The 25,262-nt window shown below is 37.3% G+C and overlaps 1 protein-coding gene across 5 annotated transcripts in view; it reads left to right on the forward strand.

The window, feature by feature from the left end:
- Positions 1-25,262, forward strand: part of SLC46A3 (solute carrier family 46 member 3) — a 55,427-nt gene that overhangs the window by 12,731 nt on the left and 17,434 nt on the right. For 3 of the 5 annotated variants that reach the window (XM_074216141.1, XM_074216136.1, XM_074216137.1), the window contains 5 exons: positions 8,954-9,061; positions 16,828-16,999; positions 17,509-17,722; positions 22,539-23,409; positions 24,711-24,794. In XM_074216141.1, coding sequence (XP_074072242.1) covers positions 17,531-17,722; positions 22,539-23,409; positions 24,711-24,794 — 1,147 coding nt within the window. In that variant the 5' untranslated portion in view covers positions 8,954-9,061; positions 16,828-16,999; positions 17,509-17,530. Of the gene's footprint in view, positions 1-8,953; positions 9,062-16,665; positions 17,000-17,508; positions 17,723-22,538; positions 23,410-24,710; positions 24,795-25,262 lie in introns of those variants that run through there. The other 2 variants (XM_074216140.1, XM_074216138.1) reach the window with 2 other exon arrangements.

Below are 25,262 nucleotides of genomic sequence, written 5' to 3' on the forward strand. Positions count from 1 at the left end.
AAAATAGAGTTAATAACAGTCCCTTCCTCCCAAGATTGCTATTTGGATCAAATGAGATAACACTTGAAAAGAACTTTGCAAACCTTAAAATATTATATGAGTTATGGTTATCATTATTATTATCAATTTTAAGGGCATACAACAGTTTTTACTTAATTAACAATTTGATTATTTTTAACTAAATTAACCAAATCCAGTGATTTTGGTGTCACATAGATATAGTCTATCAAAGTAGCATATTTATACAAATACAAAGAGCCGCTGAGTGGCAGAGTGAAAAGAGCACTAGGCCTGGAAACAGGAAGACATGAGTTCAGTTTCAGCTTGTGTGACCCTGAACAAGTCACTTAATCTGTTTGTCTCCATTTCTTTATCTGCAAAATGGGGATAATAATAGCACCTGCCTCCCAGAGTTGTGAGATCCAATGAGATATGAATTATAAAGAGTTTAGCACATTGACTGTCCCATAGTAAGCACTATATAAATTTTGCTTATTATTATTGCTATTATTATTGTCACCTATTGAAGAATCTGTATAGTGGAAAGTGGGTTAGACTTGGAATCAACTCAAATTGGGTTTTAAACCAGGTTCTGACATTTACCGTCGGTGGGACCTTAGGCATCACTTAATCTGTCTCAGTTTTTTCATCTGTAAAATGAGAATAATGATATTTGGGACACATATCTCAAAAGAATGTTCTAAAATTGTTTTGTAAATACTTTAGAATATTATGTAGATACATAGACATACACATGTATATACATATAATTTATTGTCTCTTCAGTTTTTTTTAGTCATTCTTCCTTTTCTTATTTGAAGGAATTTCCTTCCTTATACAAACCTTGGCTAAAAAAAACCTTTTATTACTTCTGAGGAAAATTCTAGACTTGGCTGGCCTCCGAAATATAACTCAAACCCATGTTTCCCTGACTCCAGAAGGCCAGCTTTCTATCCACCACACCATTAAAGAAAATAAATATCATGTGACAAAGAAGTGGAAGCTATTGGAGACGATGCATTTAGTCAGAATCTATTTGCCTTGTATGTTACTTGTACTTGTTACTTTACTTTAAATTTGCAATATTGAAATTCAGTTTGCTTTTTTGTTAAGGGAACATGACCTATCTTTCTGGGATAGTTTCCCTGTAGTTCTCTGGATGGCAAGAAGATGGAGTAAATAATCTTTTAAAATGTTTATCTGATTCTAAAAAAGTCTTCATTTTTGAGCACATCCTGTATCCCTACATAAGAAAAGTATTTGACTCCATGTGTTTTTTTAAGGACATATATAGGCCTGCTGGAGGAAATAGGACAGACATAAATATACTGACTCTATTGTGGATTTAGGTGGTATAAAAAGCAGTTTTATTGAGCAGGACACAAAACTATGTAAATATTTTCTGCTATTAATATAGAATAAAAGTCCTTTATAAAAATTATGAACTTTGGAAACACACTGCACACAGTGATCCAGGTATTGTAAAGTTGTAAAGTTCTCTATGCCCAGGTAGAGTTCTGGGATGTGTTCTTTATCTAAATCTAGACTGAATAAATTATCACAAGATCAATGGATGTGTGATTTTCCAGGTCTGAGCAAAAGAAAGTTTTTATTTGCTTTTCTCGAGAGAAGGGCACACTCTAAGTCTCACAAGGGTAGTGAAGATCAAGGAGTTGCCCTGAATTGACAGTCAAGCAAGATTATATGGTCTAAGGGGCAGCTAGGTAGCACAGTAGATAGAGTATCAGCCCTGGAGTCAGGAGGACTTGAGTTCAAATTTGGCCTCAGACACTTAATAATTACCTATCTGTGTGACCTTGGGCAAGTCGCTTAACTCCATTGCCTTATCAAAAAAATGATTATATGGAATAACATGATCCCCTCCTCCTCCTATCCCCCCCCTCTGTCTGGTGACTAATTGGTTAGTCTTCAATGTTACATTCTACTTATGAAAATCTACCCCAGCAACAATGAAAAGAATAAAAGGTTTTTCATAAAATATTACTTTACCATCCAGATGGTGAGAATAACTTTTGGGGTTATAACTATCTTATTGAAATAATGTCTAAATCTGGTAAAAATAGGTTTATCATAAAGTTATGAGCTTGTCTTGGAACACAAGGTCTACTATTCTCCCAGTCAAGAAAAATATCCTCATCAAGAAAACAGGTAGGGGGCGGCTAGGTGGCATAGTGGATAAAGCACCGGCCTTGGAGTCAGAAGTACCTGGGTTCAAATCCGGTCTCAGACACTTAATAATTACCTAGCTGTGTGGCCTTGGGCAAGCCACTTAACCCATTTGCCTTGCAAAAACCTAAAAAAAAAAAAAGAAAAGAAAACAGGTGGCATTAAAAGACTCATTTGGAATGCAAGGTCTTTCTTCTAAGAATAACCTAAGAATAAGGAATTTGGTTTTTCTTAATATTTCTTAACCCTGAGAAAACTCACCAGGAATATTAAACCTAAAAAGATTTTATTGGGAATATTCCACTCATTGTAGAATTTAAGAATTTATTATGAAGTATGGCATAGGGAGTTGAAAACTTAATTTCTTCCAGAAGTTTTTTTTTAAATCAAATCAGGAGTTCTTTCTTAAGTAATTTATGTTTTTTAACTTATCAAACACTGGGTTATTGAGGTTTATGGTTTCTGATTCTCCCTGTAAAGTCTATTCCATTATCTACTTCTCCATTTTTAACCAATACCAGATGTTTTGATGACTTCTGCCTTAAAATATAGTTTGAGGTTTGAAAGTGTCATTTCCATTTTATGGTTCAGTCATTACTCTTGATAATATAAATATTAGCAAAACAACAACAGAGCAGTAGCAGTCCTTTACAATGGCTTCCCGAAAATTTAGTTTAGTTTTATGAATAAGAAGCATTTCCACTTTCCTTGATTAGAATTATGTTTCAATTCAGAGAACAGGACTATAAGAATTTTGTAGTCACTTTTGGCAGAGAATATCTTGGAACCTACTGTTGCTTGGTAGTCACAAATACAGTTAGGCTGACAAAGACATAGAGAAGGATAATTATTCTGAGGGGTTCCCAGGGTGGGCAGGTTTAAAAAGTCTGGCTTAATGTACTACTTCATCACCTATCCTTAAGGAACCTAATATGGTTAAATCGTTTCTTCTCTAATAGAATCAGAACTAATCCAACCTGGGGAAAAACCCTCATTATCTTTGGAGCTTTCCACAGCTTTCAACAGTATTTAGAAATCATTAGTTCAGTATTTGAAATAGGACAGAATGATAAGGTACAGACTCCAGTAGAATTTATTGTTGTTTAATGAGTTGTGGGAATTTGACTTGAGCTTCCCCCAATGTCACATTTCTAAAGCAGCTGAAGAACGTTAAAGAAAAGTGGTGGAAAGAGTTAGGGCTTGTAGTCAAAAGACCTAGTTTCAAATCCTGACTTTGCTATTTATTATCTACATAAGTCTAAACAAGTCATTTAACTCTCTTATGCAGGAAACCAAATGACTCAGTAGATAGAGTCTGGAAATCTGGAAGATCTGAATTGACCTCAGACACTTACTAACTGTGTAACTCTGGGCAAGTCACTTAACCCTGGTTGCTTTAGTTTCTTTGTGAAATGATCTGGAGAAGAATAGCAAACTACACTAGAATCTTTTCCAAAAAAAAATCCATATAGGTTCATGAAGAGTCAGTCAAGGCTGAAATGACAAAGGAATAACAAATATTTAAATAAATCATTTACTTTGCTTTAATTCTCTTAGTAACAAAAAAAAGTGAAGGAGAGGGATAGTTGAGAAGAGGGTTGGACTAGATGAACTTTGTGAGATAAAATTTCTTCAGGAACTTGCAAAAATAAAATAGAATAAAGAGATTGAATATTTTCTCTTAGATGCCTAAGACCTAAACAGAACTTTTGTATTTCTACTAATTGTAGTCAATAATAAATTGACCCTCTCATCTGAGACACTGTCAAAAAAGAATTTTTCCATTAATACTGTCATTAAAACTTCATATTAAAGTTGTGTTCCATTTGAGATTGGCAGGACTGGAGCCCTTTCACCAGGTGAAAATCAGTTTCTTAGATTTGAACAAAATTGCTCCTTATCTGAAAGGCAGTTTTATTTCATTTCATTGAAATTCTAATTAAATTGGGATCTATTTTTCTGGAAACTCTTTTGTGTTATTGGGGGTTTCATTCCTAAGGCAGAGGATATCTTTCTTTTAATGAAAAACTTGTGCTGTTCAATTTTTAAGCTTTTTTTTTCTTTAGAACTAGTATATTTTAACTTCCCTATCACTTTACAGAGAATTCACATAAGGCAAGCATTCCCACAAAGGAAGGGATACAAGGACACTCTCAAAGTCCCTCTGAAATGGATGGTGAGACATGGGGGACACAGGACCACCCAGTAAAGTGTGCTCACATCAAAGAAGGTGCTGTGCTCTGTGACTAAAGCAGAATCACAGTAACTTAAACGAAATTAGAGGTACACAGATTTGCAGCCATCTCCATGCCAAATGTGCAGATGGACTATTTGTGCCCAGTCTGATTGGTCTGATCACCCATACCTGGAGATACTGGACCTGGATCCAAACATCATGCTGTCACTGGTCCTCTTTAAGCAAGAAGGATGAACAACTTTAGCTCCCCTGTCACTCAAGGAGCACATGTCTCAACTTGTGCCATGGTACTGCAGGGTGGGTGTTATATAAGGAAAGGAAAGAGGAAGATTTCTATAGCATCCACTATGTGCCATTTGATTCTCATAAAAAACATTTCAAGATTGGTGCTATTATTATTATAATACTCTTTTCAGTTGAAGAAACTGAGGCAAACAGAGGGTAAATGATTTGCCCACTGCCACACTGGTAGTAGTCTAAGGCTGAATTCAAACTCAAGTCTTCTCGATTTCAGACCCACTGTAGTCTGTCCACTGCACCATTCAAATGAGGTCCCTAACATAATGATGTTTTGGAGAGTGCCCCTGTTACAGCTCAATTCATTCTAAAGGGTAGAAATTAAATTGCTTTTTGTGTAGAAAAACAAAACATTTTATGGTTCAAAATAAAAATTCAGCAGTCTTTTCATCACTTAACCACTGTTTGCCTTAATCCACTAGAGAAGAAAATGACAAACTACTACAGTATCTTTGCCCCAAAAAACCCCAAATGGGTCATCAGTCATTTACAATGTTATATCATTTGCATGGCAGCTATGAAAATGAAGACCAGTAGCAGTAATAGAAGAAGATGGAATATCAACAGATGACACAGGGAGACACAGAATGTGGTAACTATAGCAAAAGAGCAGATTCTGAGCTCCAACAAGTGTGGATGCAAGGGAGTTTAGCTGCTACAAAGGACACACCATTGAACTACAGGAGGCACAGCCAAGAGCAGCAGGCTCAGATGGCTGCCAGGAAATGGAACTGGATGAAGGAGGAGGATTTGAACTGAATCAAAAGGAGAAGGAAATTATGAAGGTGGTTTGAAGGTGGTTTAGGATTGTGAAAAGAGAAACTAGGCAAGAAACGCAAGGCATAGTTTGAAAGTAGTGAAACATATTCAATTACATTGCTTTTACTATTATTACTACTAATATTGTAGGGAGCAAAAAGGATGTTTAAACCATGAATAAATAAAAGGAAGAAGTAAAATATTTCATTTTTATTTCAACATTTTAAAATGCCTATTTTTGATTAGAGAAATGCAAATTAAAACAACTTTGAAGCATTATCTCACACCTGGCTAATGTGACTGAAAAGACAAGTAGTGAATGATGGAGAGGATGGGGAAAATTGGGACATTAATGTATTATTGTTCAAATTATGAACTGATCCAACCATTCTGGAAAGTTATTTGAAACTATGTGCAAATGGCAATAAAACTATGCATTCCCTTTGATTTAGCAATACCAATACATATATATATATATATGTATATATATACATATATATATATCCTAAAGAAATCATAGAAAGGGAAAAGGAACTATGTGTACAAAAATTTTTGTAGCATAAAATTTTGTGGTGGAAAAGAATTGGAAATTGAGGGGATGCCCATAAATTGAGGAAAGACTAAACAAATGGGGTATATAAATGTTTTGGGTTTTTTTTTAACAAGGCAATGGGGTTAAGTGACTTGCCCAAAGTCATACAGCTAGATGATTATTAAGTGTCTGAGATCACATTTGAACTTCCTCCTGACTCTAGGGTCAGTGCTCTATCCACTGTGCCACCTAGCTGCTCCTGGGGTATATAAATGTAATAGAATACTATTGTGTTATAAAAAATGATGAACAGACAGATTTCAGTAAAACCTGGAAAGACTTGTATGAACTGCTGCAAAGCTAAATGAGCAAAACCAGGAGACCATTGTACACAGTATAGTAACACTGTGAGATCATCAGTTATGATTGACTTCTCAGTAATCTAAGACAAGTTCAAAAGACTCATGATGGAAAATGTCATCCACATCCAGAGAAAGAATTGAAGGAAACTGAATATAGATTGAAGCATACAGAATTTTTACTTTTTAAATTTTTTCTTTTCAGGTTTTTTCTTTTGTTTTGTTCCTTTATTCACAAAATGAGTAATATGGAAATATATTTTACATGATTGCACATAGGTAACCCATATAAAATTATTTTTTATCTTAGGAGGGGGAAGCAAAGGGAGGGAAGGAGAAAATTTGGAACTCAAAATTTTATATTAAAAATTGAAAATTTAAAAAATGGTCTATTTTGTGTATATTTTATACCAGACCTTATGTACTAGGGATGTGTGTACATAATTTATATTATATATATATATGTATATATATATATATATATATATATATATACATATCTGTGATATGTAGTCAAAAATATTTTACTAAGGAGACAGATGGTACGTTGCCAGATAAGTTCTCTGGAATCATGGATGGTTGTTGCATGAATCAGAGTTCTTAAGTTGTTGAAAGTTGTCTTTAGGGGGCGGCTAGGTGGCACAGTGGATAGAGCATGAGCCCTGAAGTCAGGAGTACCTGAGTACAACTCCAACCTCAGACACTTAATAATTACCTAGCTGTGTGGCCTTGGGCAAGCCACTTAACCCCATTGCCTAGCAAAAACTTTAAAAAAAGTCTTTACAAAATTGTCATTATTATATGAAATGTTCTGATTCTACTCACCTTCCCATATCTTCCCAGGTTTCTTTGAAACCATCCCCTTAATCATTTCTTATGATGCAATAGTAGTCCAGTCCATTCATATACCACAATTTGCTCAGTCATTTCCCCAGTTAATAGACACCTCCTTAGTTTCCAGGGTTTTTTCCCCCTAGCACAAAAAGAACTACCATAGTTATCTTTGTGCATGTGGGTTCTTTGATCTCTTTGGCATATAAGTCAGTATATAGATTGTTGAAAGAGTGAAGAGCATGGAGTCTTCACCCTGTAGATTAATGATTTGCCTTGGATCCTGGAAAAAATCTCAACTACATTATTAAAGAGATGAATAATGAATTTTTAGAAAAGAGAAGCAGGAATTGCCAGAATCTGGCTGGCTTTAACAAGAATCATCATATCATTCCATCCTTGAGAGGGTTACTAAGCTGGTAGATAAAGGGAATGTGGTAAATATAATTTACTTATATTTTAGCAAATCATTTGATAAATTCTTTCATTCTCATGAAAAATATGGAGAGATGCTGGTTAGATGAAAGTTCAACTATATGAATTTGAAATTAGATAAATAGGTAGATCTAAGAAAACTACAGAGTAATCATTGATGGTCCATTGTCTACTTAAAAGATCTTCAGTGGAATACCCCCAGGAGTTTTGTCCTTGGTGCTGTCCTAGATAATAAGGTCCCCTAGATGATAAAAAGGTTCCAAAAAAAACTAACAGGTTAGAACATTGAATTAACAACAAAATAGTCATTTTAAAAATGATAAAAAAATTTTACAACTTGTATTCAAAATATTGACTCAATGAGTCCAAGATAAGAGATAAATGGCTAATTAAGCAATAGTTTGTCTCAAAGAAAACCTGGGAATTTCTATGAAATACAAGTTCAAATGAGTCAACAGAGTGATATGACAGAAAATAAAAGATTGATTTAATCTTTGTCTGAATTAAGAGATCTTAGTTTTCAGAAATAAGAAAGTGATAATTTTGTTGTACTCTATTCTAATAAGACCATATGTAAAGGATTGTGTTCAGTTTGCAGTACCATCTTTTCAGAAGGATGATGCCAAGCCAGAAGTGTGACCAGAGGAAGGAAAACAGGATAATGAAGGAATTCCAATTTCATTCCACAAATGAAGATGTCAAAGAAAATAAAGATGCTTAGATTCAAGAAAAAGATGATTGATGGAGAATATGACAGTAATCTTTAGATACTTAAAGGACTGTCAGCTTGAAGATGGATTAGATTTTTTTTGTTTGGATCCAGAGAAAAGAATTAAGAGTAATGGAGGAAAATTGCAAAGGAGCAAATTTAGGTCCATAGTTTTCCATAATTTTCCTAATAATTAGAGCTAGCCAAAAGTGGAATGGTATTCCTGAGATGTTAGTATATTCCTCATCTACAAAAATCTCCAAGAACAAATCTAGATGACTACTTGTTATGTTTATTATAGAAGAGATTCTTTATGGACTATATGTATATACATGTGTGTGTATATATATATATATATATATATGTGTGTGTGTGTGTGTGTGTGTATACACTTATGTATTAGATGATACATTATATATTAAATACTATATATTATATTAATATTAAAAATAATATACATTGCCAATTATAACTATTTATTGATACTAATTCTTATGCTAGTATTGTCTTACTCTAAGTATTGTGAATTAATATATTAGATATATCTTTATATATATGTGCATATATGTGTTTATGTATACATACTTGCAAGGACTCATATAACTACTGAGGTCTTTTCCATCTCTGAAATTCTATAATTTACACAGGTCTTTCCACTGTGACACAAAATAAATAGCACTGAAGCCTTACTTTGGAGTATGAGTTTCCCCAGGATTTGTTTGGTGAGACAGTCCTAAATTCTTCTCTGGCAGAAGGTAATGCTCATTTGGGAATGGTGGGGAGGAGAAGGGAAAGTGTTGAAAATGACTCCAAATGATTTTTTTAATTGCTTTACTTTGGTCTTACTTCTCAACCAGTTACTTTGCAATTGATTTATGATTCCTATCTAATCTGTTAATGGAGCAGGTACTGGACAAAAGTTCAGATCACACCTATGTTGAATCCCCAAACTCATTGGTAAACTTGGGATTCCAGTATGAGTAGAATATATAGGCTACATAGATATTGGTTCTCTATTTTCTCACTTTGTAGAATGGAAGTAATGAGTGAGGATAGTACTCCCTTTTAAGGAAGATAGTAGCAACAGGGAAATCTGAGTTTCAATCAGAAGACTTAATAGCTTTGTGTCTCTGGGCAAGTTAATCTCTTATCCTCACTTTTCTCAACTGTAAAATGAGCATAATAATAGGATCTATATCAAAAGTTGTCCAGTTGTGTTGGACTTCATAACTCAAATTCAGGGTTTTCTTGGCAAAGATACTGGAATGGTTTTCTATTTCCAACTCATTACACAGATGAAGAACAGAAGCAAATATGGTTAAGCGACATGCCCAAAGTCACACAACTAGCAAGTATCTGAAGCTGGATTTGAACTCAGGAAGATGAATCTTTCTATCTCTTTGTCTAGCGTTCTAACCAGAAGGCTACATAGCTGCCTCAAGTTGTGAGAATTCAGAACTTGTAAACATTAAAACATAAATGTCAGCTGTTCTGAATACCAAATTCACCATTTCAATATAATCTTCAGACAGTTCTCTTACATGCATGAGGTACAAACATTTGTATAAGTTCATCTATATAATTACAATAACAGAATTCTCCTATCTCCTATCAAAGATAATTTCTAATTGCCAATACGCCTCACAATATTTTTGCACTTGTCATACAGCTGAATGTCCTGTCCCAACATCATTTTCCCCATAAGGAAAAAGAAAATTTTAGTGTCTGGAATAGTTCAGCCATATTCTATTGGGAGACCTTCATATTTCCCACCCACATATTTTCATCATCAGATGATTCTCTTAACATTGGACCAACCCTTATAGTTGAGTCTCCTGTGTATATTGGCTCCCAATGAAGATCTGGGAGCATTTTATTTCATTAATTATTGTTACCCAAATCAGTAAGACTGAGAAATTGATTGGATGGCAACTATTGACAATACTACAAGAGTATTAACTTCTCTCTTCTTTTGAGGTTGCTTCTATTCAGTATATGAAGAGTAAGAGGAGGAAAATAGGGGAGGGAAGAACAAATGAATGAATAAATGAAGGATGAATGAATGAACGAAAGAGCATTTATTAAATACTTATGTCCCAAATGCTGAGGATATAAATATAAAAAGCAAGACTGCTCTGTCTTCAAGTAGTTCACATGCTAATAAGGGAAGATGATACATTTAGGGAAGTGATAGCTAGAGTGGGGTACAATGCTAGAGTGGCATGTCCTATATGCAAATTAAAGGGTTATTGCTATTCCCAGAGCAAAAGGAGGAAAGTAGGGGAAAGAATAACTCATGAAGTAACACAGAAGAAAGATTATTGGAGTGCTGTGTGGTGGATTTTAGACCACCTAGCTATGGCAAGTTCTCACCAGTCAGGAACAGAGGGTCCTTGGGCAGGAGTTGGAATGATGGGCCCATTGGATCTACCACCAGGCTGCATCTTGTCAAATACCTTATGGCTAAAATTAATGTTTTCAGTGGATAGAACCATGGGCCAGGAGGCAGAAAGATCTTAATTAAAATCCAGCCTCATGGGGCAGCTTTCAGTTTCTTCACCTATATAATAAGGATAATAATCCTAGATGCCAAGATTTTTATGAGGATCAAATTAGATATTGTTTGTAAAGTGCTTAGCACAATGCCTAGAATATAATAGGACATTAATAAATATTTATTTGTTTTCCCTTAAAGTTACACAAACATGGATGCCTAATGACAGTAATAATTTAAAAGGTCAAAAATCAAAACTTTTGTAATATTTAATTTCAAAAGGGACTTATCTGGCATACTTTGCAATAACCAGAAAATATAAACACAAGGTTATTTTAAGCTTTGGAAGTACTGATTACTTACATATAAAGTGGACTATGCTATTAACAGGGAAGAGTCAATGACCAGAATGAGATTGCCATGGAGCTTTGGAGAATCTGGCTATTTGAATTAATTTTCTTAAGTAGTCCCCTGTGTCTGTTGATTATTTTCAATTTATTCTATATGTAGCTTGTTTATCCCCAGTTCCTTGCATGTTCTTGTCCTATTAGATTGCAGACTACTGGAGATCAGGGACTAGTGTTTACCCCAGTAGCTAGCATAGTGTCTGTCATATTGTAGCCACTTAATAGTGTTTATTGACTGAGTTGTGATGAACCATTATCTCTCTTCTGATCAGTTCTTTTAAGAATTTTGATAAAAATTTTGATCCAAATAAATGTTGAGTTCCATAACTTTTGGCATAGACATGCTTTAATAAATTAGAGAAGAATTCAGAACTGATTATCAGGGATGCAGTCATTGATGTTTTTAAATGTCCTTCCTTCTTCCTTCCTTCCTTCCTTCCTTCCTTCCTTCCTTCCTTCCTTCCTTCCTTCCTTCCTTCCTCTTTCCCTCCCTCTTCTCCTTCCCTTCTACCTTCTTTTCTCCCCTCCTTCCTTCTCACCTTCCCTCCTTCCTTTTTTTCTTCTTCCTTCTTTCCTTTTATTCCAAAATTCCATCAGGATATTAGGAGACACTTTATTTTCCAGAACTAAGTTCCATACAGCAAACTTGCTCTGAGTTTGGTACATCAGCCATTGTATGTGCTCACCTTCTGGAACTGATGACCTCTGAGCTCAAGCAAGTACTAACAAGACTATACATGATCCTGCTATTAATGAACTTTTTGTTATTAGACAACTCGATCTCACTGTTGCTATCATGACTCACCATTGTTGCTAGACTGCACTATTTGACTCTAACCTATCTGTCTAAGGCTATAACTCAAAGTTCAACACCAATACGTGGTCTGATCTGCCTCCTTATTTGCAAGCTGTTTCCCTCTCTTTGAAATTAAACTGTTTGATTTCTGACTCTCCTGTCTTTAATTTCCTTTGTTTGGCTCCAGTATCTACAAGTTAGAGGCCGATTTGATTTGGTTGATAATCCTTTCCATCCCTGAATCTATGTTCCTATTATCCTGTGTCCAGGATGTTGCAAGGAACTTATTTTTCATATAAATGTTGTTTACAAGAGATTTTAAAATACTGATAAAGCCTCAGCCTTGAATCATTCCTCATCCAGCACCTAGATATGTTATGCTGAAAGATGAAAAGAATTATATAACCCCAACTTGGCTCTTACTACTCTTAGGTCATCTTTCTACACTTCCCTAATGAACTCACTATTCCACTCTTCACATCTACTTTTCCAAACCTTTTCATCCTTCATCAAAACTCCTATGACTTCCCTTCCCCCACCTTCTCAGTTGAGAACTTTGTCTCATAGTTTACAAAAAAATAATCAAAGTCATTTGCTGTGTTTCCTTTTTTTCCCCTTCTTCCTCATCTTATAATTACATAATAAACTCCATAATAAATTGGTTCCCTATTACTTCTTGGATGAAATACAAAATCTTTTTCTTTCTTCTGCCTTTTAAAGAGCTTCATAACCCATCTCTCTTCTTGCTTTTCCAGTCTTCTTATAGTTTCCTGCCTTCCTCACTGGCACTGATGTTTTTAACATTCTTCACACATCCAGCACTCCATGTCCCAGGTTCATGTTTTGGTCTTGGTTGTCCCCATGTCTGAATGGGGCTTCCCTGGCTTCCTTCAAGACTCAGTTTAAATCTCACCTTCTATAGGAGGCCTTTCTGCCATTGCTAAAGCTGTCTCTATGAAATGAACTTCCATTTAATATATAGTATACATATATATTATGTAAATTAATCTATAATATATGCCATTCATGCACACAAATATATATATGTATATAGATACAAATACATATATAGTTTGTACATTTTTTGGTAGGCTTTCTCATCCATTAGTATGTGGCAAAGACAGTTTCTGTTGTTTCATTTTTGCCCTTCTTTGTATTCCCCGCCCTTAGCAGAATATCTGACTCATAGTGAATACTTTGGATAACCTGACAGAAGCACAGGTAGTGAAAAATGCAGGTTTCTTGCCCAGGACTCCATAATCCCTAGTAATGCTCTCTAGCTTCATTCTGGTGACATCATTTGTCCCCACTGAATGATCACTCAGAGATTCTTGCAGGACTTTCATGTTATAGAAGAGCCTTCAAGGTTACATTTTGTTCTAGATTGTCTTGATGAGTTTTAGCAACTTCATTTCCAAATATGTTATTCCTGCCTCTCTTTTTCAGAGAGAGCAGTTCCTTATAACAAAGAATAAATGGGTGGTGGTGGTGGGGAAAACAGTTCTTTATAAATATATCTTACTTATTCCTCACAAAACCTGGTGAGGTTCATGCTATTGTTATTCCCATTATTAGAGGTTAAGTGACCTGCTCAGGGTTGGAGGTCAAATTTGAACTCAGGTCTTCCTAATTCCAGATGTGGTACTATGTTCACTGTAGCATCACCTAGCTACCTGCAAGAAGAAAGAGAAAGATGCATTTACTCTTTTTTTCAGCCAAGTTTGATCATTATACTTATATAGTATTCAGATTCGTTTGTTTTTTGCTGTTCTTTACAGTGTTGCAGTCATTGTGTATGGGCAGTGGATAAAGTCCTGGGCCTGAGGTCAGGAAGATGAATAAAATATGGTCTCAGATACTTCTAGATATGTGACCCTGAGCAAGTCACTTAACTCTGCCTCAGTTTCCTCATTTATAAAATGAAATGGAGAAGGGAATAGCAAACTACTCCATTATCCTTGCTAAGGAAACCCCAAATAGGTTCAAGAAAAGTTGAAAATGACTGAACAAGTATATACTGTTTTCTTGGTTCTGTTGACTTCATTTTCATTCGTCTCCATTTTCCTATATGTCTTTACATTCTTAATTCTTCATTATTTCTTATATTACTGTAAAATTCCTTCCCACACCACAATTCTTTTGGCCATCCCTTGATTTTTATTTCCAGTTCCTTGAAACTATGAACTGTGTCTATACACATTTTTGGTATATATCTATATATCTATATATGTCTCTCTCTCTCTCTCTCTCTCTCTCTCTCTCTCTATATATATATATATATATATATTTATATAAATATATATATATATATATGACCCTTTATTCTATCTTCTGGGAAATATTTATCTAGAACTGAGATCTCTGGATAAAAAGTATCTTCTTTCCCTAGTTTAATTTAAAAATGCTTCCAGAACGGTTCTTCCAATGAGATATTGCTGTGCTTGTCTTTCTTTAGCCTTCCCATAGTGACAATCCTCACATTTTTGTTATCTTTGTCAACTAGCCAGATTCAAGGCACATTAAAATTGTTCTGACTTATATTCTGGTTATTAATAGTGACTTAGAGCAACTTTTCTTATAGTTACTTATAATTTGCTAGCTCATATCCTTTAACCACTTATCTAGTGAAAAATAACTGTCTATTGTGTTAACAAAATTATATCTTCTGGACAGCTAGGTGGCACAATGGATAGAACATAGGTTCTGGAGTCAGGAGTACCTAAGTTCAAATCAGACCTGAGACACTTAATAATTACCTAGCTGTGTTACCTTGGGCAAGCCACTTAACCCCATTTGCCTTGTAAAAGCCTAAAAAAAATTATATCTTCTAGCTTGGTTTCTGATCATCCTCCCTATGTTTGATATTATTTTGGGTATAAATTGACTGGAAAATTTTGTGCAGTTTTTAGTACTGAGTCATCTTCTAAATTAATATTAATTCATATGCTACAGTTATTTTCATTCTCATGAGTACATTCACAGAAGCCACCTCCTATGCCTTCAGTGTAATTAGTCCTCATATTTGCCTTTTCATCTGTGAGAGCCCAATTTAGGTCCATTCCCTCCAAAATTCATTCTAATTTTCTCAGTTGTTAGTTTTCTTGCCCCATCTTAAACCTTCCTATAGTCTGCATTTCTTCTGTCTTGGCTTCAATTAATACAAATACAAATTAATGCTTATACCAGGGAGATGTCATGAAGGTAGGAATGACAGGATTTAGCAATGGATTGGATAGGCAGGATGGAATAGAATAAGAAGCAGAGGATGGAACTCAGGTAGCGAGCTTCGGGTGGTACCCCCAATAACAGAAGAAGGGGGGGATATGAGGATTATGATGTTTGTTGACTGGCATTAACTCTCATAAATATGTCATTTGATCCTCAATAACATCCTGTGATGAAGTCTAAGAAGGCTTTATAATTTGAGTCTCCAGCAAGGTTCTATGAGGCTTGATCAGCATCACGGGGCTACCTAAGAGCACAATTAGGAAGAGTCCGGGTTTCTTTCTTCTTGGTTTAATGTTCCTTCTCTTCTGTCACAATGCCTTCCTTTGATAGGACTTAATGAAGCTATCATTTCAGAGATGAGTAGTCAGAGTAAAGGTTGGATTTAGTCTGAAAATAACTTTTTTCAGTGAATAAAAGAGACATAAGGATAACCGAGTGAGAACATACGGGCCCGCCTGCAATTGCCTCTGCCCCTGATATATAGAAGGAAAAATCATCATCGAGCCCCTGTTCCTATCTTTGCCTTCCATATTTCAAGGAGAACGCGCTTATCTGGCGGGTCGTGGGCGCCGCCGGGGCAGACCCCGGGCGGCTCCCGTGTGTGGGGATGTGGGCAGGCAGACAAGGCCTGGAAGCTGGCCCGGGACCCAAAGGCTTCGGGGGAGCCGCCAATTTTCCCTCCGGCTTCTGGCTCAGTCCGGGCCGGCCTGCAGCGCTGACCCGCTGAGTCACCTCGGCCACTGAGGGCTTCGGGGCGGAAGCGAATCTTTAGGCCCGCCAATAGCTTGATTAAAGGAAAAGAGAGAGAAATGACTAAAACTGACCCAGCCGCCGCACGGGACGAGCCGGGCACGGCCGAGTCGGCGCCACGGGGATCAGAGTGGGGCCACGCGGGCCTCCCCACGCCAGGAGGGAAAATAAACACCCACGGGCCATTTGACAGGAGGCGGGGCGGGGCCGGGCGGGGGCCGGGCGCGGGCGGGGCCGGCGCGGGCCAATGGCGGGGGCGGGGGTGGGGCCGGCGCGGGCCAGTGGCGGGGCGGGGGCGGGGCCGGCGCGGGCCAGTGGCGGGGGCGGGCCGGGCGCGGGCTCCGGGGATTAGCTGGGCGCAGGGAGGCCCGCCCCCGCCCCGCGGCTCGCTCCGCCCCCCACGCCCTCCCTGCCCGCGCGGCGGCGGCCCGGCCCGCCCTCTCCGGTCCTCTCCAGTCCCCGGGCGGGGCGCCAGCGGGAGGCGGCCGAGGCTCCGATTGGACCGGGCCCGGGGCCTACGGGCCGACGTCTGCGTCTAGCGGCCGAGGGAGGAAGGGCGGCCCGGCCGGCGCGGGGAATGGGGGAAGGCGTGACGGCGGGGCAGTGGCGGCCCCGGGGAAGGGGGCAGTGAAAGGAGCGGCGGGGGCCGGGGCCCGGGGCCGCCGCTGCCTCCCTGTGCGCCGGGGCGGCTCCCCCCGACACCGCGCCCGGGCATCGGGCCCAGGGGCCGCCGGCGGCTCGGCGCTCTAGTTGCGCCCTGTTCCCTGGGGCGCCGCGGCCCGGCCCGGCCCCAGGCCCCAGGTGGGGCGGACCGCGGCTTGCTCCTCCCCTCCCCTCCCCCTCCAGTTACCCAGGACAGCCCGCCTCATCCCGAGGGACAGGTGAGTCTCTGCCGGCTCCCGAGCAGGTGCCACGAGCGCGCCGGGCCGCAGGGGGCCCGAGAGCCAAGGATGAAACAGGCACCCCAACACTCCCAGGCTCCTGCCCGACCGGACCCACGGGAAGACTGAAGCCCAAGGTAAATCTCAACGGCCCTCTTTGTAGCCTTCCCGGTGGACCTGTCCTGTAAAGAAAAAAAAAACAGAAAACAACAGCCCTTTGTGCCAGGGAGTGGCAACTACGCCAAGATAAATATGTCTGATTAGGTAATAGCGGTGCCCTGAAGGGCCCTTGTAATTTGCACAATAAAAACCAGTAGGCGAATTCATCAAAATTATAGGAATTAAAAAAGCAAAGATGGCCACATGATGGGTGGCCAGAGCCAGTGATGCAATTTAGTAAAAGTTGTTTCCAAGTTTTAGTTCAAAAACTTACCTCCTCTTAAAAAAATAGAGAACCTCCAATTTTTACTGAGAATCCTACTCCTACATAAAATAACTTCTACTGTGGATAAGGTTTCCTGAAATCTCTTTAATATTTCCCTCTTGCTCCACAAGAGTTCAGCTTCATGTTTGCTTTTAAAAAAAAAAAAGTACTATGATACTGAAATAAATTTGATTTCTGCTTTTCTTTTCCATCTATTTTCAGAGAATTAAACCAGACCTTCATCATGAAGAAGATTATGTTTATAGAACCTGCCATTTTTCTTAGTGCATTTGCTTTGTCTTTGACCAGTCCACTGACAACACAATATATTTATCAAAGGATATGGAAGGAAACAAGCAACTATAGCTATATAGATAATAGCAATATTTCTGAATGTGAAACAAATAAAAGCAATCCAATTTATGGAATCCAAAAGGTAAGAAATAAAAAGATAGAATAAAAGGTAATAATGAAAATCATCTGTAATTATAAATTAACATGTAATGGATGAGAAATTTTAATAGCATGCTCTACATTATCAGCAAACATTCAGGAAAATGCTGACCAGAAGTTCAAAATGAATTGGTGATTCTATGCATGAGCTATTTTGATGTAATTTTATATTCCAGAAATCAGCTTCTCCAAACTTGATGGCATTACATAATCTGGAAACAAAACAGGAAGAGGGAATATTAATTAATAGAACTCTTAGTCAACTTTCTAGATAAGACCACTATAACTTCAGAGAGCAACTCCATGACAACCAAATGAATTGAATGTGAGTTGGGGGAGCTGTGCTAAGTCACCAACCTCACTTTCTCCTCCAGAGTCAACTGAGTCCAGTGGCTGGATATGAATCACAATGATGATCTTGGATATGAGACAATCAGGATCAAGTAACTTGCCTAAGATGACACATGAGGCCAGATTTGAACTTAGTGGGGCAGCTGGGTTAGAACAGTGATTAGAACACCAGCCCTGGAGTCAGGAGGACCTGAGTTCAAATTTGCCTTAAATAAATAAATAAACTAAAAAAGAACTTAGGTCCACCTGATTTCAGAGCTGGTGCTCTCTATCCATTGTACTAACTACCTATCCCTATGTCATTCTTCTCCCTTCATTTAAATATACAATGGCTGTATCACAGGCCTCAAGAATTCTCTCCTCAAATCTATTTCAGAAATGGCTCAATGAAAGAGTTTCAAAGAATAGAAAAATTATGGTTGGCACTTCCTATATGCTTCCAGATGGTATCCAATAAATACAGTTCTTGGGAAGTATGATGGTGAGACTTGCTGTGAAACAGAACAATCATTCATTTAATATTTGACATTTGTATGGACTCAAAACTTAGACTCAGACTTAGGAAGGCCTGATTTCAGATCCCATCTCAGACTCATAACAGCAGGGTTACCCTAATCAAGCTGGTACAAAAAGAAAGAGACCTGGTTTTTGTGTCAAAGGGCCTAGGTCTGAATGAAATTGGGTCAGATGATGGAAAAGGTTCCCTGCACTTTAAATCTATAATTCTAAGTTGCCTAGCTTTTTTTTTTTTTGATCATTAGTTTCCTCATATGTAAAATGAAGAAAATAATAGTATCTTCAACACAGGGTTGCCCAAATGCAACAATGCAAGAAAAATAAACTGTGAAACCTTGAAGTACTCCATAAATATGAATTATCATGATAATTTTTATATCAATTATTTGGATGGTTTCCTGAATATCACCTGCATGGAATTTTAGGTGGGATATTATTTAAAGTTTATGAATAACAAGCTGGCTTATAAAAGCTATAATAATGTTTGCTGGCATATTAGATCTTGCCTCACTTTTGTGCCATACGTTGTGTCTAGCACTGTGCCAGGCAATTGTCTTGAGGAGGGATGGGAGTTAGGAAAGACATTAGACTAATTAGAAGACTAGTGAAGTGAAGGAATGGATAAAACTTAAGTGGCACAGTGGATAGAGCACTGGGCTTGTAGTCTGGAAGACTCATCTTCCTAAGTTCACATCCAGCCTCAGACACTTACTAGTCGTATGACCCTAGCAAGTCACTTAATCCTGTCTCATTTTCCTCACATGTAAAATGAGCTGGAGAAGGAAGTGGCAAACCTACTCCAGTATCTGTGCCAAAAAAAAAAAAAAAAAAAAACCCCAAATGGGGCCACAAAGAGTTGGATATTGAACAACAACTGATAAAGAGACTTTGTGGAGATAAGCAAAACCTGGTACCTGATCAGATGGAGGGGAAGAGAAAAGAAGAGTTAAAGTGAAAAGTTAAAGATCATTTCCTGAGTAACTAGAAGGTCGATCGGTGATAGCCTCAACAATAACAACACCAGCACTAACATCTCAATTAATAAACATTAAGTGCCTACTTAATGTGTGTGTATTGGGTCTTCTGCTAAGTGCTTGGAATACAAAGACAAAGATGAAACATGCCCCCTATCCTCAGGGAATTTATATTTTGTTGAGTCAGGTAGACATTTTCCCCAAAGTACTTCTGTTTCTCTTTGTAACATCTTTCTTTACAGTCTTGATGCTCATATGATTTTATGAGCATATAGAAACAATAAAAGTAGGAAAATTAGGAAAAGGACTTAGATTGAGAGTGGGGGGGGGAAGATGAGTTTTATTTTGGGAGGGCTTTGGGACATCCAAGGGCGGATAGCCAACAAGCAGTAGGAGAATTGGAGTTTCAGCACAGGGGATAAATGAGAATTAGATATATAGATCTAGGTGTGTCATCTATATGGAGAGATAGTAATCAAGAGTAGGAAAATGATTTATATATTTGTGTATATACAAATATTTTTTCGATTAAGAACTATTGACCCATAGTATAATAAAGGTATTGTGAGCCAAATAAATATAAAACAGCTTAACTTCATTTTCCCTCCCTTAAATATGAAAATCTTCCATTTGTTCATTAAAATTAGGCAGGTAGAGTATAAAAATAATAAAAACTATTTGGGAAATTTTTAGCATTTCTGGATATGTGACTTATTATTTTGGATATAGTAGTATTTGGATTCAGTTAGGTGGCATAGTCCCAGGCCTGGAATCAGGAAGACCTAAATTCAGATCTTAATTTCTGCCTTGGTTTCCTCAAAATGAGATAATAACAGGGTTGTTGTGAGGATCAAATGAGATACAAATGTTAATGTGTCTGGAATATAGAAGATGCTATAAAAAAACTTTTCTTTCTTTCCTTTCTACTTTCCTTTTCTTTATTTTCTTGCTCTCCTTTCCTTCCCTTCTCTTTCTTTCTTCCAGTTCTACCAAATTTCAGTTGAAACTACAGCTGTTAGTATGGCCTCCCATTAGACTACATTCTGCCTTCATCCCCTGCCTACTTCAGTAGTTTTAGTAATTAAAAAAAAAAAAACTTCCCAAGACCTCCTCTACAAGCAGATTTTTCTCTAGTTTTCTCTAGGAAGATAGGATTAGAAGCTTCTCTTAAATAGGCCTTCAGTCAACTATTCTAGTACAGGTATGTAGATTTCCAACTCTTCCCAGGAATTAAACTGCATTGTAAACCTGCAGAAGACCTGCTGGCAGGACTTCTACCTTAGAAGCTACTGCCACCTACCTTGTCATTCAGTTTTGAAGGTCTTTACTAACTTAGAAATTATTCTGCATGGTTCACAGTTAACTACTGTAGAGCTTTCAGTTGTGGCTAACATAAACCTGAAGACTGGCTAAACATCTTTTTTAATCTCTTCCTTATTTGTGTGTGTGTGTGTGTGTCCATATCTCTCAGTTTAAACATATCTGTCTTCTTTCTCCTTCAGCCTTTGGCTTTCTGTATGTCTGCTTTTGTTCTGTTTATCTTTCCTATCTTTGATTTGCTCCTCAAAAATCTGCATTTTTCTCATGAATTGATAAACATATATATACCCATTTACATTGAACCCTATTTAGCATATTTACATTTCTCATATCACCATGAAAAACTTTCAGAGTCAAGTGTATTTTAGGCATGATCATGGACATATCTCCTCTGTAGAAGAATTTTGAAGTAGAACAGAGCTTGCCTCAGAGTCAGATGCTTGGATTCAGAGTCTCTTAAGACATTCTGGATCTTGGACAAGTCTCTCTTAATGCTATATATAACAGTTGCTGGTGTACACTGATAGATGGAGTTTTCTCAAGAGGGTACCTTATTACCAAGGTAATTATAGGTCTGGACAAAACAAAACCTAAAAATTAAAAAAAAAAACTTCTATACTTAACCTGTATCAATGATAATTTGTCAGAAGTTGAAGCTAATTTATGGAGTAAGTTTTTCTACATATAAATTCAATCATATTTTGTTGACTTCTATTACTGTTTCTCCACTAGAATGCTCATTCAATGCCTGTGTCATGGATAGGACCATGGACTTCTAAGAACTGTAACATAAATTATGTCTCCCATGCCTAGAATGGTCTTCCTTCTCTCCCATAGCTCCTGATTTCTCTGTCTTCCTTCCGGACAGCTCAAATCCCACTTTCTAGAGGCTTTTCCACTGGCCTTGGAGTCAGGAGGACAGGAATTCAAATCTGATCTCAGACATTTGAAAATGATTAACTGTGTGACTTTGGGCAAATCACTTAACCTTGATTGCTCTGCATCCAGAACTATCTGCAGTCATCCTGATTCATATCTAGCCACTGGACCCAGATGACCTGGTGAAGAAAGTGAGACTGGTGACTTAGCACAGCACCTCCTCACTCAAATCCACTTCATGTGCTTGTCATGACATCTCCTCCCTGATGTCATGGTCTTTAAGAATGAAGGGCAATTTGTGTATATTATCTCTCCCTGTAGAGTGGAAGCTCCTTTGAGGGCTTTTGGTTTTTCTTTTCATTTTTTTTTTTGATGTTTTGGTGGTTTTTTTTGTTTTTTACTTTCTTTGCATTTCTTGCACTTAGCATAGTATCTGACACATAGTAAGCAATTAATAAATGCTTACTGACTGATTACTTTTTGACTTAGGGTCTGCCATATTGGAAAGAGTTCAAATACTGGCCCTGTGATGTTTGCCATCTGGGGCCCTGACTTACCAAATTCAGAGAGGTTCATCATTAAGGATTGGCCACCAGATGAGAAAGTTTTTAGCTGTAGGAATCCATCAGACTATCAACTAAGTGACTGTCATTTGCATTAGTTCAAGGGTATAAAATTATGGATTGTTGAGTTTTAAATTATATAAATAATATTGACTGATTACATTATTACATTAATTTCTTTTTTTCTTCTTTATAGGAAGTTCAAAAAAAAGCCTCTTTTTTTAGTCTTCAGATGGACTTAAGTGGATTGATTCCTGGCATTGTGGTTACCTTCATTCTTTTATCCAACAGTGATCAAAAAGGACGCAAAGGGCCTCTGATTTTGTCTTCTATAGGGGCTCTTGCAAGTAGCATTTGGCTTTGTTTGCTCTCATATTTGGGCTTACCTATCCAACTTCTGATAGCATCCACTTTAATCAGTGCATTTTGTGGGAATTCAGCAACCTTTTTGGGAGGATGCTTTGCTTACATAGTTGATCAGTGTAAAGAAGAGAAACAGAAGACTATACGGATAGCCATCATTGACTTAATACTTGGACTTGTTACTGGATTAACAGGACTATCTTCTGGCTACTTCATCAAAGAACTTGGTTTCATGTGGTCATATTTTATTATTTCAGTGGCTCTAACCATTAACTTGATATATATCGTATTTTTTCTTGAGGACCCAATTAGTGTTTCTTCATCTCAGGATTCTTCCACGTCTTGGAGTAAAAACTTTAAAAAATCATTTTTGAGAGCTTATATGCTTTTTAAAAATATTCGTGGAAAACAAAGGACTTTGCTCTGTTTGCTACTTTTTACAATGATTACTTATTTCTTTGTAGTATTTGGTTCATCTCCTATATTCATCCTTTATGAGCTGAATTCACCTCTCTGCTGGAATGAAGTCTACATAGGATATGGCTCATCCTTAGCAAGCATATCTTTCTTAACTAGTTTTTTAGGGATATGGATTTTTTCTTACTGTCTTAAAGATGTGTACATAGTCTTCATTGGAATTTTTACCACCACTGGAGGAATGGCATTGGCAAGTTTTGCCAAAACAACACTGGTGATGTTCTTAGGTGAGTTCAAAACTCAACCCTTTGATGCAACCACAATGAAAACGAAAACTTTAATTTTAAGATGCCCATTATCTGTAAAATAAGGATGGGATTTAAACTGCCAATGACTCCTGGGAATCAAAATTCAACAGGAGAAGAAAATTATCTAAATGTTCTTTAAGTAAAATCAGAACTCAACAAATAAAAAGGCAAATTACCAGTAAATTGCCAAGTGAATCCATTAGCTGAGGAAGGCTTATGTTAACCCAAAATTTAAGAAAAGAAAGACAGGGGCAGCTAGGTGGCACAGTTGGCCCTGGAGTCAGGAGTACCTGGGTTCAAATCTAGTGGTCTCAAATAATTACCTAGAGGTGTGGCCTTGGGCAAGCCATTTAACCCCATTTGCCTAGCAAAACAAAAACAAAAACCTAGGGGGGGAAAAAAGGAAAGACAGCACAATTCATGGATTTAACAATTAAAAGAAGATTAACTGCAGAAATTTAAATACCTGAACTAATCTTGATTACATTCATGCTTCAAAACAATCCTTGTTGACCAGTCCATGCTAATAAGAGATTGTTCAAAATTCTTATTCCAGTGCTTTGCAGAATCAGAACTAAAACAGCATATGCCTTATGCCTAGAAATCAAATAATCAACAAATAAGCACCTATTATGTGTCAGCTACTATATTCTGATTTAAAGAAAATCTTTGTATTTTAAATTTTCTTGAATTATTGTGTATAAGGACAAGTATAATTTGGACCAATATTTATATATGTAATAACTGATGCATAAACTATTAGAGGACAGCCTGGTGTAGCAGAAACAGTCCAAGATTTAGAGTCAGTGAACTTACATTCAAATCACAGCTTTTTCTCCTCTGCTTATTATCTGTACGACCTTAGATATGTTACCTAACTTCCCTGTATTCATATATAAAATGAGGAGTTGAACCATATGGCTTATTTTAACATGAAAGTAACAAGTAGCTATTAGACATATTTTTTTTTCAAACCAGATAGCAAATATAATTCTGGACACAAATTGGCCCTTAATAGTTATTGATTATTAGACTTAAGGTAAATACTGATTTCAGTGGAGTTAAAAACTCTGAAATGAACCATATGGTAAGGATGGTCAGGTGGGAGAGGGAAGTTTGTTTTTAATTATTCATTAGAGATTTATATGGCCAAATCAAGTCTTTAAAGAATGCAGAATGAGATGCTTTTGGAAGGGGAATATATTGCAAGACAGAATTTGGGTTGGTTTTTAGTTAAACAATTTCCTTAATAATTGACTTTTAATGATTTTTCCTCCCAGTCAGGATCCCTTTCCTCTTCACCTTCATGCCCTTGTCTGTTCTTCGGTCCATGTTATCAAAAGTAGTTCCCTCTACTGAACAAGGTAAGTTATTATATGAAAGAGACAGATTGTTCTCACTATTAAGAGATCTGGAATTTCAAATCACAAAGGGTCAATTTATACTTCCTCCCTGTGCCCTTCAGATTTTATTTTTTTTGTTTAGTTAAACTACATTTTAATCAAGTGGGTAACTGTTTAGGAAGAGGCATTAGAGTATCATTAGGAAAAAGATGAGGAGGGAAGGGATGGATCTCTAATTTCACTGGTTTAGACAAAACTCCCTCAATGAAAAAGCTCCCTCTTATGATAGCAGTTCCTCAACTATCCTACAATTTATGGAGTACTCAGAGGCAAAGTGATTTGTCCAGAGCCCTATAGGTGGTATGTGTCTGAAGGGACACTTGAACCCAAGTCTTTGTGACTCTAAAAGCAACAGCTCTTCATCTCCTATAGAAGTCGATCCATTATGTTTCATTTACTAGGCTGGGGTTTAAAAATTCTACAACTGGT

This window comes from Macrotis lagotis, chromosome 1, assembly GCF_037893015.1.
Source record: "Macrotis lagotis isolate mMagLag1 chromosome 1, bilby.v1.9.chrom.fasta, whole genome shotgun sequence".
NCBI lineage: Eukaryota > Metazoa > Chordata > Mammalia > Peramelemorphia > Peramelidae > Macrotis > Macrotis lagotis.